Below are 16,065 nucleotides of genomic sequence, written 5' to 3'. Positions count from 1 at the left end.
CCTCCTCTGTAAAAAAGTGATTGTGTGAGCCTAAACTATCTAAAACGTGTTGTATCTGCAAACCAATAGACCTGGATAAGTGCATCATTTCATAAGTTTTAAGACCAGAAGAGAATATTAGATCACAGCCTCATCTTCTGAATACCACAGGCTGTTAAGTTTCACGTAAATAAAGTATATTGTGTTAAAACATTTAATTAGACAGAGAATAGGTCATGTCAATATACTACTAATGGCCATAGCCCCTGCTGTCATGGAGCATTGATTAGAGAAAACAAGCCCAGTTTTTCCAGGAGATGAACTGGCCTCTCTAGTGCTAAGGAAGAAAAAAAATCTCCGCGTGTCCTGTTTGTCTATTCTCAGGGGGAAAAAAATGTAATTCCTCCCTCAAGGAGTTATGGGTTATTTTTCTAGATAAAATAGTGGAAAGGTTATTTCCAGTAGACTCACAGTAAAGAATTTTAGTGTAAAATTATACTTACTGCCCACCACTATGATTTAAAAGAAAGCTGTCCTTGCATGTTGTGTATACATGGCAAGATTACAGGTGTGGCTGTTAATGAAAACTGAATATAATACTTGGGTCTCAGTGCAGAAATGTTGACTAAAGCTGTGCTATGACACTTATTTCTGAGGCTTTTTTTTTTTTTTTTAAATTTGAAATATAGCATAAGCAACACGGATATCACCACATTGACTGCTATTACCTATAGCAGCAAACCCTCTTCTTTATAACTTGACGCAAAAAAAGTGCAGAGTCATGCTGATCTTCCTTCCTAGAAAGTTTACAAAAGCTGCCAGTACCCAGCCTCCCTTCCAGCAGTGCCTGGTGACTTCAGACTGGGATCTTAGTCAATACTATGGTGAGTGATACATGCAGATCAACTTTCTTTACCAAGAAGGTGATGGCTTGTGGCAGAAGCAACAGATAAATGCTGAACAGGGATGCTTTTGTTAAGACAATACAGAAGGCAGACTGGTGTTCATGCTTAAGTAATCCTAAGCATCTAGGTATGATGGTACAGAAGTAAGAGACCTCAGGAAACTGCATAAAATCTACCTCACAGCACTAAAACAGGCTGTACCTAGCACCTCCATTAACACCTATTAATCTAATCTTTAGACTTGCAATGAAGAAGACTTTATAATCTCCTCAGATAGTGTGTTCCAGTGTTTAATGAACCTTAGAGGAAGAAAGCTTTGTTTTTCCTGATATCTAACCGATTTTTTTTTTCCTGCAAATTAAACCAATGATTCCTTGTCCTCCTCCTAGTAGAAATGAGAAAGAATTGATTGCTGTCCTCTTCATAATAATTTTTTCATGTTGAATGTTATTGAGTTCCCATTGACATTCCAGTTTATTGGGGGAAAAAAGCCAACTCATTCAGCTTTTTTGTGTTTTCATATTTCACAAAGAGGTTATTGTTTGCTCATTTTATTCCCCAAGGTGTTCACCTTATTTTTTCCTTTTTTTTTTTTTTTTTCTTTTAAATATCCCCACCCAGAGCAGGGGGCTGGAACTAGATGATCTTTAAAGGTCCCTTCCAACCCAAAACATTCTATGATTCTATGAAAATATCATGCCCCATTTCAAAACTGCTTCAGTTCATGCCTCTATCATACTAAAGTAAGCAAAATTATTGCTTCCAAATTTTTGTTATTACTATTAATTCAGCTTTTTACATGTCATAACAGAATACTTTTTACTTATTCCCTTTGAAGTTCCCCATATCCTCTAAACAATCTTGTCTCACTTCTCCATCACCTGTTACGCCATATTATGCATTTCTTTCATTTGATTTCCTAACACAAAGTACTTTGCATTTATCTTCATTAAACTTCATCTTATCAATTTCTGACCAACTCTCCAAGTTTAAAGTCTTGCTCTATAGATGGTTTGAACCCCTCTGCAGTTTAGCCTCACACAAAAATTCCATAAGTGTTCATATCATTAACAGAAAATACAAAAAAAGAACCAAGCCCAAGATGGACCTTTGATGTAATCTCTCTTAAAATGTCCCTCTGAAAATTGATAGATCATTGGAAACAACTCTATATGTGCACACTTTCAATCAGTTGAATGCATATTTCCCATGTTTTCCTCTAGATGCTATTCCCTTAATTTCCTTGTCAGAATACTAAGTACAATAACATTAAAAAACTTGCTAAGTCCAGTAGAAAGGTATTAAAAACCTTGCTGAGATAGATGGTCTGTCTCCTCCTTCTTTACATTAGGCTAGTTACTTTTCAAAGCGAGAAAATAGGTTGCCTTCAGATTGTTTGTTTTTGATAAACCTATATTAGCTGTTTGTGTTCACCTTCCTACCCATTCAATGATGGTAAATTGGTTAGCAATTACTTATTCTATTATATTTTGAGATAGGAACTAAGCTGATGGACTAAGTTCTGCAGGTCATCATCTTTCTCTTTTTTGAAGATAGATGCTATGCTTGTTCTCTCTGTTCTTGTTGGACCATCCCACTTACTTTCATTCTCTAAGGTGAATGCTAATAGTTCAGAGATTGCTTTGACTTAGCTTTTAATTGATTTATTTCTCCAGGCTCTTCCAGCTTGAATATATTTAACTGATTCAAGCAGTCTTTAATCTGTTATTTCACTCTTCTACTTTCTATCCCTATCCTCCTCAAACTTATTTTAAATATCTTCTCATAATTAATATCTTGGTTTGGAATTTGAGGCAGAAAAAACATTCTATATTTCCACCTTCTCTGTAGCCTCCCTTATTTGCTCTCCTAACCTCACTAGTAATGGAATAAAAATTTCTGTTGTCTCCTTTCTTCTTAAGTAGTCATAGGCCATTGCCTGTCTGCAAATAAAAAATTGTTGTACTTCGTTCATGTCATGTTAGTACCAGAGAAATTTGGTAGTTTTGACCCAGAGTCAAAGACCCTGTGAACCTTCCTAGAACTGCTCCGTGAGCTTAACTTCACTGTCAATGTTGTCAGTGACATTAACGATGAAGCTGAAGGAATAGAATTTTACAGTGACTGTAGTGTCTGAATCATCAGAAATGTCAGAAAATGTTCAGAAAAAAATGGATTTGTATCTTTGTTGGGAAAGGGGAATAGACCTGCTTATCTGAAGAGAACAACAGAGGCTGACTGGAAAACTTGGTATCAGATTAATGATGTGGGGAAACCAGTCAGGCAAAAATTTCTTCTTGTGGCAGCAAGGGAATTACAGCACTGTATTCCCTAATTCCTGTATTTGTGTGATAGAGCTGAAGTTGTCTGTAAAAGGGGGATAAGTGCAAATTTTACATTTGTGTAATAATAATAAGAAGAAAATCAGTGGCAATTTTCATCCTCAAAGAAGTTATAAATATCAATATTTTATTTCCTTAAGATACTACTTGTTCTATTTGGAAAAAAGTCTAGAGACTAATTACAGTATTTTAATTTTCAGTATTAACACAAGTTTATGCATACACATTAGTGTATACTCTTGGGTAGTCTTTGCATATGTATGTTTCACAATAAAACCTCTATTAGTCATTATGTACCTACCCTAAGATTAAATGCACCCAGGTACTCATCACTGAGAATGTGATACACTGAAATTTATAAATTAATAATAATAAAAGCATGGCAAAGATGCAACTGTGAACATAACCTTGTAGTGGGCAGATAAGTGAGACTTTGGAATAAGCAAGGAAAAGTCAATGTTACTGTAAATTGTTGACAGAGTTGGTAGAGGATTGTTTCACTTAAGGTTTCTTTGGAAAGGGCCAATCCATCATAATTTAAACTGTTTCTGCAAAAGAACTTGTTTATTAAATTTCCAATTTAAAAACATTACAATGACCCACACTATCTGTTTTAACAGTTTCAAAATCTTTTATTTTTATTTGATTTTGACAATCACTTTTAGCTGTGATTCCTAACAGGAGACTCCCACAGTTATTTTCATTGTACATTTGCATGTATAACAACAGCCTACAAATAATGGGCCCATTTCAGTGACATCTGGAAGAGGGATAGAGATCTCAGATACTACGGCAATCCTAGAAGCTTTGTGAAAACTCATGCCTAGAAAGAGGGAAAAGTCCCAGACTAGTACCTCCTAGAGGAGGTAGGAGGCAGAACTCAGCTATTTTATATTTTATTGGGAGCACCGAGATGGCAAATTAGCACATACATCTTGGACAGCCAGCAAGGGAGAACACAACTAGCTGTGGACATGTGGTCAAGGAGAGATGTCAGAAGGGTGAGGAACACTAGGACTATTGAGATGGGAGATCCCAGGAACAAAGGACACATGCATAGAACAAGTTATATTAAGGACACTGCTCATGGACCAATAGCTTCACATTTTGTTTAGTTCAGTCATAAAGTTTTACTGGCTGAGAGTTTGAAACAAACAAAAGCAAGTCTTTCCTTCATTCAGCAAGTAATGAAGTTATAAAGCACCTGGTAACAGAAGGCTGTGGCAACCAAAAGTATGAGTGTATTTAAAAATGGGTTAGACAGGTGAATAAAGGTCCCTCAATGCCTCCAAACATGATGTTGCAAATGTAGCCTCTGGTTTTGTCAGGCCTTTCGACTGAGTGTAAAACTCTCAGAGGCTGAAATGGAAAAAAATTACTCTATGTGTCCTGTTTCCAACATACTTTTCTTGAATATCTCTCTCTGCATTTTGTCAGGTCAACTAGATAGAGGTAGAGCTAGTCTTGGTTTGACTCAACGTGGGTCACGTTGTTAAAGGCAGAAGAGAGGAGTTAAGGAGGAAATGTGTTCTCAAAGTCCCAGCTAGACCCTAAATTAGTCTTTCCAATGTGAGGTCTGTAGAACAAGGATTCCCTTTGTCTTAGATCAGAGCAGAGTGCCTGAGAGAGTGGGAAAAGAGAGAAAACTGAGGCAGAAAAAAACATCTCTGCTCAGTAAGATCACTCTGCCCCCAGTGGAAGATCATAGAATCATAGAATCATTTGGGTTGGAAGGGACATTAAAGGCCATCTTGTTCCAACCCCCCTGCCATGGACAGGGACACCTTCCACTAGACCAGGTTGCTCAAAGCCCCATCCAACCTGGCCTTGAACACTTCCAGGGAGGGAGCAGCCACAGCCTCTCTGGACAACTTGTTCCAGTGCCTCAACCTCCCTCACAGTAAAGAATTTCTTCCTTATATCTAGTCTAAATTTACCCTCTTTCAGTTTAAAATCATTACCCCTTGTCCTGTCACTACACCCCCTGATAAAGAGTCCCTCCCCATCTTTCCTGTAGCCCCTTTAAGTACTGGGAGGTTGCTGTAAGGTCTCCCTGGAGCCTTCTCTTCTCCAGGCTGAACAACCCCGAATATCTCATCCTGTCCTCATATGGGAGGTGCTCCAGCCCCCCAATCATCTTTATGGCCCGCCTCTGGACCCACTCGATCAGGTCCCTGCCCTTCTTACATTGGAGGCCCCAAAGCTGGATGCAGTACTCCAGGTGGGGTCTCATGAGAGAAGAGTAGAGGGGCAGAATCATCTCCCTCGACCTGCTCACCACATTTCTTTTGATGCAGCCCAGGACACAGTTGGCTTTCTGGGCTGCGAGTGCACTTTGCTGGCTCATAGTCACTTTTCCATCCACTAATATCTGTAAGTCCTCTGTAGCGCTGATCTCAATCCACTCATCACCCAGCCTGTATTCATGCATGGGATTGCCTCAACCCAAAAGAGAAAAGCACACAAAAGGAGAGGAAAACCTGTGTTATTACTCATCCTCTCAGCCTTCCTCATAAAAGAAGAAAATAAAAAGAGAGAGGGAGAAAGAGAAGGGTGCCTAAAGCCAGAAGAAAATGTGCAAGAATGAGGTCAGGAGCTTGTTCAGAAAGAGAGGTGTTATGAACATATGGGATATGAACAAGCCAGGCCCTTTGTCAGAAATGTCTGGAAAAAAAACATCTAGAATCAATTGCTAGATGGAGAGGAGGTGAGCACAGACATCTGAAAGAGATCATTGTTCTCAGCTGTCAACAAAAGAGAATGAAACACACTCATTAAGGTGCCAGATCATGTCCAGAAAAGGGCAACAAAGCTGGTGAATGGTCTAGAGCACAAGTCTTATGAGAAGTGGCTGAGGGAACTGGCATTGTTTAGCCTGGAGAAAAGGAGCTTCAGGGGAGACCTTATTGCTCTCTACAACTACCTGAAGGGAGGTTGTAGCAAGGTAGGTGTCAGTCTCTTCTCCCAAGTAACAAGAGATAGGACAAGAGGAAACAGCCTCAAGTTGCACTAGGGGAGGTTTAGATTGGAGGTTTAGTGGTTAAGTCACCATCCCTGGAGGTATCTAAAAGACATGTAGATGTGGTGCTTAGGGACATGGTTTAGCGGTGGACTTGGCAGTGTTAGGTTAATGGTTGGACTCAATGATCTTAAAAGTCCTTTCCAACATAAATGATTCCATGATTCCTATACCATTAAATTAAGCCTTGCCAGGACATAGGCACTGGAAGTGGTGACCAGCCAGCCTGATCCACACCTTGTAGGGTACATACATGCTTGCTTTTAGCATAATATAAAATTGCATCCAGGTCACTGGATTCTGCAGCTTTACTCAGCCCAAGGAGCCAATACTTTCTGCTTGATGGTCCAACAGTGACAGTGTGCAAGACAGCTGTGCCTTGAGAATTTGAGCAGACTCGCCATAAACTTGCCAGGGAATTCAAGGTCCCTTCTGAACCAAGATGCTGATTCATAGGAGAGCAACATTTCCACACAGGCCTTTTGCTAACTGCAAGACTTCTGTAATACTGTATGTTTATCTTTCACTGGGGACACTGATTTGCAGTAAAACAGGTAACGTTCACAGAACATGACAGTTTATGCTGTAATTTTCCCTGTCTAGAATGGCTGTCAGGAGTCTGCTCTGGGCAACATAAGCAGCTGTATGAATCCAAACAATTTAAATCAAAGGACAAACTCAACAGACTTTTTGTTCACTATTACACATTTGATTTTGCAAATCTCCTGTTGTCTTATATCAGGTTTTGTTACAAGAAAATTACTTTTGTGCATGTTTTTTTGCATGCAATTCTTCTACAGCAGAGAGTGAAGTCACAAAAACAGAGGCAGGAGCATCTGCAATCTGCTTCTATTTCTTTCTCTGCTCAGTAATGTGTTTCCTTACATTCTCTAGAATTTTGTCAGGGCTTGACCCAAAGTGCAGAGAACTTTCCACTTTCTCATCCAAACCCAAACATGTGTTTTCAATTTTTGATCAAAATTTTAATTTAAAAACCAAACCCTTTGGCTGTGTTTTTTAATGTTAGTTTTTATATTTTCCCCCAGATTAAAATTCTCTAATGGGAAATAAAAGAATATGGGGGTGTGTATATGTATATATTCAATATATAAATTATATGAATATGGATACATAATGAATAACTTTTACTAGTTAAACATTTTCTAGTAAGATTACATTCAACTTTACCATTCTGTTCCAAAGATTAATAGCTGCAGACTTCCTGGACTGTGATTGTGATAAGTAAAATGAAAGTAAGTCTCTATTAAACTTTAATTTATTGAAAAATCATACCCCTAAAATACTTCTCAGAATGCAATAAAAAGTAAGAACCTGTCATGGAGCACTGACCACATCTGACTCTTTTCTGAATGTCCTCTCATGTGAGCTAAGGGAATTCCTTCTCACCAGGAGGATCTGTGGATAGCTGAGAGAGAGGAAGAGAGACAGAGGGAAGATATAACCATTAATGAATGTGGACCAATGATTTAGCCAGTACTGTACTCTCTCATTACCACCAACACGTGAAATTTCATATAGTGTAGAAACTTGTGTACTATCACTGAGAAGTTCCAATTTCACGCAGTAGGTAGAAAGTCATCATACAAATTATTCTCATTATTTGTACTTAATGGTAGTATATTTTTTCCTTTGTCCAGCATGAAGAACCAAGACGTCCCATTCTTGGTCACACCTACTAATTTCTTCAATAATGTCTTTAATTTATACTCTCTGAAATAAAATGTTGTTACTTGCATTTGTAAGTGTTTCAAACTGAATTCCTTAAACCTTGAAAGATGTAGTAGGATACCACAAGGAATTTCAAGAATGAACCCCAGACTTGAACTAAACTTCATGTTCTCCTTTTTCCTATATATGCAGTCTATTTGGGAACTAATTCAATGACTATTAAAATCAATGAGTGTCTTTCAAAACATATTCCATCATTTCATTTCTATGCATGGAACATCTCAGAATATCGGGCTGTTAATTTAAGTACCTGCATATAAATTCTGGTATCTAGCTTTAGACAGACACTTCACAATTTTCCATTTGTTTAACTGGTGTCAAAATCATAACAAAACAGCTGACAACATTTTTTGACTCCTGGAAGATGAAAAATCTGGAGGATGATGGGACCCCCTTTATATATGCACATGTATATACTTTGTTTTCTCATTTCAGGTCATGGAACCAAAGGAGTGTTTGAACTTCTTTCAGGATGGCGTCGGACCAGAGAGAATCTGCCATTCAAGGACAGAGTAGCAGATGCCTACTCAGATGTCATGGTCTCCTACACAATGACAAGCTCCTTGTATTTCATAGCCTTCGGCATGGGTGCAAGCCCTTTCACCAACATTGAAGCTGTAAAAGTCTTTTGCCAGAACATGTGTGTCTCCATTCTGTTGAACTACTTCTATATCTTCTCCTTCTTTGGTTCCTGCTTGGTATTTGCTGGCCAATTGGAGCAAAACCGTTATCACAGCATCTTCTGCTGTAAAATCCCTTCAGCAGAATACCTGGACCGGAAACCTGTGTGGTTCCAGACCATGATGAATGATGGCCATCAGCATACTTCTCATCATGAGACCAACCCATACCAGCATCACTTTATCCAGCATTTCCTCCGAGAGCATTATAATGAGTGGATTACCAACATCTATGTCAAGCCATTTGTGGTGATACTGTATCTAATCTATGCCTCTTTCTCCTTTATGGGGTGCTTACAGATTAATGATGGAGCCAACATCATCAACCTTCTTGCCAGTGAGTCTCCAAGTGTCTCCTATGCTCTCATACAGCAAAAGTATTTCAGCAACTACAGCCCAGTGATAGGTTTCTACATTTACGAACCTTTGGAGTACTGGAATGGCACTGTGCAAGAAGACTTAAAAACACTAAGCCAAGGATTCAATACAGTGTCCTGGATTGAACAGTATTACCAGTACCTTCGAGTGGGTAACATCAGTGCAACCAACAAAAGTGACTTTATCAACATCCTCCAGAGCTCCTTTTTAAAAAAGCCAGAATTCCAGCACTTCAAAAATGACATCATTTTCTCCAAAGCTGGAGATGAGAACAACATAATTGCTTCTCGTTTGTACCTGGTGGCCAGGACTAGTGAAAACACACAGAGGGAGGCGGTAGAACTGTTGGAGAAGCTGAGGCCACTCTCTCTTATACAAAGCATCAAATTCATTGTGTTCAACCCTACTTTTGTTTTCATGGACCACTATGGTTTATCAGTAACTATGCCTGTCCTGATTTCTGGTTTTGGCATCCTGCTGGTGTTAATACTGACCTTTTTCCTGGTTATCCATCCTCTGGGAAATTTCTGGTTAATTCTCAGCGTCACCTCAATAGAGTTGGGTGTCCTCGGCTTGATGACCTTATGGAATGTAGACATGGATTGCATTTCTATACTGTGCCTTATCTACACTTTGAATTTTGCCATAGATCACTGTGCACCCCTGCTTTATACATTTGTACTAGCTACTGAGCACACTCGAACTCAGTGTATAAAGAACTCCCTCCAAGAGCATGGGACAGCCATTTTGCAGAACGTTTCTTCTTTTCTTATTGGGTTGGTCCCCCTTCTCTTTGTGCCTTCAAACTTGACCTTCACACTGTTCAAATGCTTGCTGCTTGCCGGCAGTTGCACACTTCTGCACTGTTTTGTTATTTTGCCCGTCTTTCTAACCTTTTTCCCACCTTCCAAAAAGCACCACAAGAAAAAGAAACGGGCCAAAAGGAAGGAACGAGAAGAGATTGAATGCATAGAGATTCAGGAGAATCCTGATCATGTTACAGCTGTCTGAAAGGCTTAGAAAAAAATAATAGTATATTCTCTTTTTAAAAAAGCGTTGCACAGAGATGCAGGGAAAATAGAGCAAAGATCTCAGCTGCTTGTGCTGGCCAGGTCTGACAAGGCAAAGGAAGATCAAGAAGGGGTATTCATGACACATCAAGGTGCAAACTTTTTTTAACAAAAATAATGAAAGTAAAAATAATCTCAGATGTTTCCTTTGAATCCTCATTCTCCACCAGGGAAGAGTCTGTTGGCCATTAAGTGTTCCTGAATCTCGAACTGTAGCTCTAATGGGGATTGCTTGATCTGTTGTGTGTAGGACTGAAGCAAAGATGAAAAAAGAATTGCCATTAAGAAAACAGTAGGGAAACAGGCAGATTTGTTTCATAAAATTGTCCATGGAAAAGAAAAAACAACATTTCAAATGAGAAAAGGGAACAAGACCAAGAGAGATAAAAAAATGCCATGGTAATGTTTTTCTTATTCTCTTGAGCAAGTTGGTTAAGATGAAACCTATGCACTTGGGAAGTAGACTTTTAAAACAATCTAAGCCAAAGTACTTCCCAATTCTAGTGTACCATATATATATATAACACCACAATTAGAGTGTTATTGTGACTATGGATGGCAAAGCTATACTGCTAAGGGAGAGAGGTACTGTTTATATAGAAGAAATAATCATAGCCATTTGGAAATTTTAGTTTCTTTAAATGTGAGTGTCATTTATCCCAAGAGGTCACAGCTGGTAGTTAATACCATACACACTTTTTATGTATTTCTGAATTATGAAATCCCCCTTGAACTAATAGATCTCACGAAACTAACCCAGGCCATTGCCACTGCAGCAGTGTTTGTAGTTCCTGCAGTGTAACACTTCTGAATTCTAATTTCTCAGTGTTGACATTAGAGACTGAATATTAATCAAGCAGGTGCTTTAAATGTAATGATGGATTGCATATCACAGGCATAACGTGATCGTGTAACAGCTGAGTCAGCTCTGGAACACCTGCACAGTATTATCGTTATATATTTGGTCCAACAGACAAAAGGATATGTTTGCTGGTCCCTGCAATATGCTGCAGGAAGTGGGATTTTCCCTTTCTTTAAGCAGAACGTCAGTCAAATACTTGCCATATACACATAAAAGACCTTGTTAAGGTTTGCACGGGGCTCAATCAACCCCTAGTTGTAAAAAGACAGATCAGTCCCCTGTGGGAAGGAAAGGGGAGGGCGAAATGTCTTTATTATTTTTATTATACCTAAATATTTGAATGTTGATGTCTGCAACATAAAGCTTTGTTATGGCAGTTGAAATTTCACAGAAGAGTGCAGTAAATCACAGTTACAATGTGACACTAGAAACTGTACTGTAAAGAACTATGAATGACTCTCTCTGCTTTGTAAACTACACAGCTTAGTAGCCCAAGAGAAGGGATGAAAAAAGATCTAGCCATTTCAGTTCGCTCTTGGCCCAGTTTTATGCTGGAGCTTGCCATGTCCATCTCTCCTTTCAGTATTTTAAAAGGGCTTGCTTTCTACTCTCTGGAATATGGTATAGCATCACCTACATGAGCAATGTCTTCCTGAATATATAGTATCCATGAGGACACTATGTAAAGATATCACTATTATGGAGTGTTTATGTCTACTTTGTATTACTTGTGGGTACATTTAAAAGACGTCAGGAAGCTGTTTGCCTTCCAAAATGTGTATACATGTCTATTTGTGGCTGGTTAATTCAGTCTCAAACCTGCAGAGTTTGCTGATGAGGGTGTATACATATGTTTTACTAAAAAGCTCTCTGCAAGAAGTTGATTCTTTGTTATGTGACATGTCTCACCTCTTCCTGCTGTTTCATGGTTAGGGAAAGCCAGAGGAAATTCACCTGTGGCACAAAAAGCCATTTGAATGCCAGTTCTAACGTTCATTAGCTGCTTCTGTTTCCAAGGAATGCAGTTTCTCCTCTTCTCTATACTTTCTGTACTTTGCCATTACCATTTGCCAAAAATGACCTCTGTGTTTTAGGAGTGGTCACAGATCTTGATTGTTCAAGGAACCTTTTGCATTCAACAGGTTTTAGAGAAAGACAAACTTTCTAGATAGGCAAAGCTTCCAAAGTTTGAAGCCAGATCTAAACTTCAGGTGTAGCTAGATCAAGGTTACTGATTTGACCCTAGATTTTCAAGGGCCAGTTGTAAAACTGAGATCTAAATAGTTTAGTGAGGTTTAGGAGCAGGGGATGTTTTAATGCTGGCTCATGGCTCAGATACATCTCTAGTTGGGAAGTGTTTACGGACTTTGATTTGCATCTTGAAGACATTGTGCAATATCCATCCTTTTTAGAACAGTAGGTTATGAATGTCAAGCTTTCCATACTTCTTACATTTCCTCCTCTGCTCATACAAAACCTGGATTGTTGCAGCACAACTGTGACCCTTGGGTATCACTTCTGGAGGTGTCACAGGGGAAGTTGCTGGTCTTCTCTTGTACTGCCCAGATGTATCCCAGGGATCTCTGTCATGCATTGTATTGAAGAAAGTAGCATTTTCCAAAGCCATCAAAGCCAGTATTCATCTTATCTAACTTCGGATGTTGACAATGTAGATACTTATATCTGAGCTTCCTTTATGGCCATAGGAGAGGGACAGACACTTCAGACCCATTTTACAGTTGTGCATTAGGAGTACATTAATCACACATTTAAAAGTGCATATTTCTGTGCATTGGTGATAAAGGAAGCTCAGCACGATTAGTTCAGACACAGCATCAGCAATGCAGACTCATCCAGATTTGGTGAGATTAACCCCACTTAAAATGTCCAAATATCAAGGGAAAAAGAAAAGAAAAAAACCTTAGAAACTTGCCTCCTGAGCATCTATTTTAGGGATAAATCCCAGGAGTAGCTCAGCTTAAATTTTATGTTTGGCTTATGAGGCTTTTATGCAGAACAAATAATTTAAAAATTGCCACTGGATTTCCCTAGCAGACAATGGTGAGCTACGAAACCAGATGTCAATATTGAAGGTGGGCTCATAGAAATGAATTAGAATTTAATGAGATGTCAAACCAGCTTCTCTCTCAATACCATGCATGCACAGTAGCACTTGTATATATCAGACACAAGATATATAGGTTACACTTTGGGACTAGAAGCTTTTTATTTCTACGTCAATGAGGGAGTGGAGCAGAAAACAAACCAGATCTTCCATGGATGTCATTTTATTACTTATTTATCAACCATTTTCCAGATCCACCCAGAAAGGCCATTGCAGCTGTTATTCCTGCAGATACATCAGTCTCTGTGGAACAAGGAAAACTTTCATCTCAAGCAAAAAAAAAGATAATTTTCTTCCACAATTCAGTTCACAGTGGAATAATTTGGGGATGGGGAGTACATAACTTTTAATTCCTTCTCCTTCTTTTTGCTTATTTTGTTTTCAGTCTTTTTCAATAAATTCTACCCTTTTCTGCAGCACCTGTTCAGCTCAACTGGAGCTACATAAGCGTCTGTGAAGGACATAGTCCGTACAAAACAATTTGACACTCTGATACATGATGTATATTGGATCTTCTTTATACAATTTTTTTTCAGTTACCATAAATCCCCTGGGATATCATGCACATTCCTTTAATGTCTCATTTATATATGGTCTACATAAGCTGCCAAGAACCCTGTGTGCATTTCCTGCTTGGTTTGGTTTCATTCCCTCAAAGTATATTAGTTTGAATTCATTGTTGAGATAACTCTGTTGAAGTAAACAGATTTATTGTCATGATATGTCTGAATTTGCATGCTTTCTATCTGGTAAGAAGTGAAATCACGACAAATGAACCTCTTGCATTGTTGATATGCTGTTGAACAATATATCTGTCTATACTCTATAGCCATTGTTGCATGCTGCATTCAGGAGGTTGCAGTGAAGGTATATTTTCTTTCTGTAATTTTTTCTTTACACTTTCCCATGCAGGTTACTTTTTTATTAGAGTTAAGTCTTCACTTCTGTAGTCCAGTATTTGATCTTTCATAACATAGGTACGCGTACAAGATAGGTATGGATGCATGGCACCCTGCATGTATAATTTAAAGATATTATCTTCAGGGTTATCGTTCTCAACCCTTTACTTCAAACAATTCCTATTTTGGATGTAACCTGCCCCATGCTAATATCTATTCAAGTGCATTTCACCAACTCTAATTTTGAAATTTTCTCCTGTGGGAAGGGAAGGAACCAGGGGGCAAGGAAGAAATACAAAGTAAAGTAGTTGTGTAATCAGTATTCTTTTTTCCCCAAAGGCTTTCACTGCTCTACTCTTAATTAAGTCACACTGAGTAGTGACTCTAGCATAATTAAGATTTATTTCAATGAAGTTATTCCATATTTCACTATGACAAGAGCTTGGCTTACTGTCTTTATGCAAGTATCATGCTAAGTCTTTTTGATTAATTTTTCTGTAATTATAAACTTTAGTAAGTTCTTTCTCATTGCAACACTAGGTTTTTGAGTATCTCAAGCTCTCATTTGATGTCCTAGAAAACACTGAAAGGAAGCAAATTTAGGCAGTTAGTGAGCAAGAGACATGTTGTAGCGTTGGGAAAGAGGGATACTTCACAAAGAGGCAGTTTATCCTCCAACAAGGCTTTAAATAAAAAATCATGTTAAGCCTATCTCAGAAGATTACAGTAAAGTGGAAACCAAGTGAAATGTTATTTGGAGCGTAGTATAATCAAATTATAGACGGTCAAAACTTCCATTCTTCTTCCATACCATCTTATATATGCAAGAAAGTACTTGAACAGGGAAGGAAACTGAATACAGAAAGAAGCTCATCGATTCCCTAAAATGCTTCTTTTCACCATAGTCTTGCGTAAAGCAATGTCACAGACCAAGTAAGTGCAGATTCTCCCACCTCAGCATAAGCTTTTCCATGACCTGTTTTCCACATACAGTGAGGACGGGATCCCATCCTGGGTTTCACATATCCTTGGGGAGGAGATTCAGAGCTGCTTCTTTACCTGACGGAGCTGTGAATGAGAGCTGAAAAGTGCACACCACGACAGAAGCACAGGCATTGCACATCACCGCTGTTTGTTTTCTGCCTTCTCATGAGCAGCAACACCACAATCTCCTGGAGATATGCAGAGGTACCTGCCTGGCACTGAGTAATTGGTAATTTTCCCAAGAATAATCTGGAATCTGTGATCACAGCAACTCACAAGCATACACCTCTGACCAAGAAGACTTTAGGGGTTTTTTTAGAGGTATTCTTTGAGAGATCCCTATTTCTCACTATAGGGTCCCACATATCACCTCACCTGCCCAACATCGGAGAGGTGCAGCTGTTTCTTCTGACACATCAATCAGGTAGAAAAAAGTTTTCTGGAAGCTTTTCCTTTTAATCCTCAAGGCCACCTTTTCCCAAACTGTTTCTACCTCCTTCATGGCTTAAAAGCAAAGGATCCAGTTGGATGAAAGTTGGATGCTCATCCTACCCATAGTGGCGCAAAACGTCATTGCTTAGCCGAAAGGTTGAGGTGGGTTTTGGGTTTTCAGGCCAAACACAGAAATCTGGCCTTCTTGTCCAGACAGACAATCAAAATTCTGCTGAAAACAAGTAAATGTGAAGCAGTTCTGAACTTCATCTTTCCTTGCTTTCTTTGTTTCCTCTCTGACATACCAATGTGCCCACAGCACTATTGTCATTCTCTTCCTGCTTCCTCATTAAAGAAAATAAAGTTTCTCTTTCCCACTCCCTGAGGCTATCTTTCTTTTGCAGCTCAACTTATTTTATACTTTAATCTTCTGTGTCTGCTCTCAGCCTCTTCAAAATTTTCCTATTTATTTTTGAAAACTCTGAGAGCATAAACTTCTGAAATAAATGGAAGATGCTTGGATGCGTCAAAGTGCAGACCCTGGTACAGAACTCACTAATTTATAACAGCACCCAAATAGCTGAAAACTTACTTCAGACAGAAAAGTGTCTGCAAGAAAACTCAGAAAATAATTAAGCCTA

General features: G+C 38.8%; 1 protein-coding gene across 2 annotated transcripts in view; it reads left to right on the top strand.

The window, feature by feature from the left end:
* Positions 1 to 10,063, top strand: part of PTCHD4 (patched domain containing 4) — an 87,930-nt gene extending 77,867 nt beyond the window's left edge. For both annotated transcript variants that reach the window (XM_074864690.1, XM_074864689.1), the window contains exon 3: positions 8,430 to 10,063. In XM_074864690.1, the coding sequence (XP_074720791.1) occupies positions 8,430 to 10,063 (1,634 nt within the window). The remainder of the gene's footprint in view (positions 1 to 8,429) is intronic.
* The last annotated feature ends 6,002 nt before the right edge of the window (positions 10,064 to 16,065 follow it).

The sequence above is a fragment of the Strix uralensis genome, chromosome 3 (assembly GCF_047716275.1).
Source record: "Strix uralensis isolate ZFMK-TIS-50842 chromosome 3, bStrUra1, whole genome shotgun sequence".
NCBI classification, from domain to species: Eukaryota; Metazoa; Chordata; class Aves; order Strigiformes; family Strigidae; genus Strix; species Strix uralensis.
This window is presented reverse-complemented; position numbering and strand designations above follow the sequence as displayed.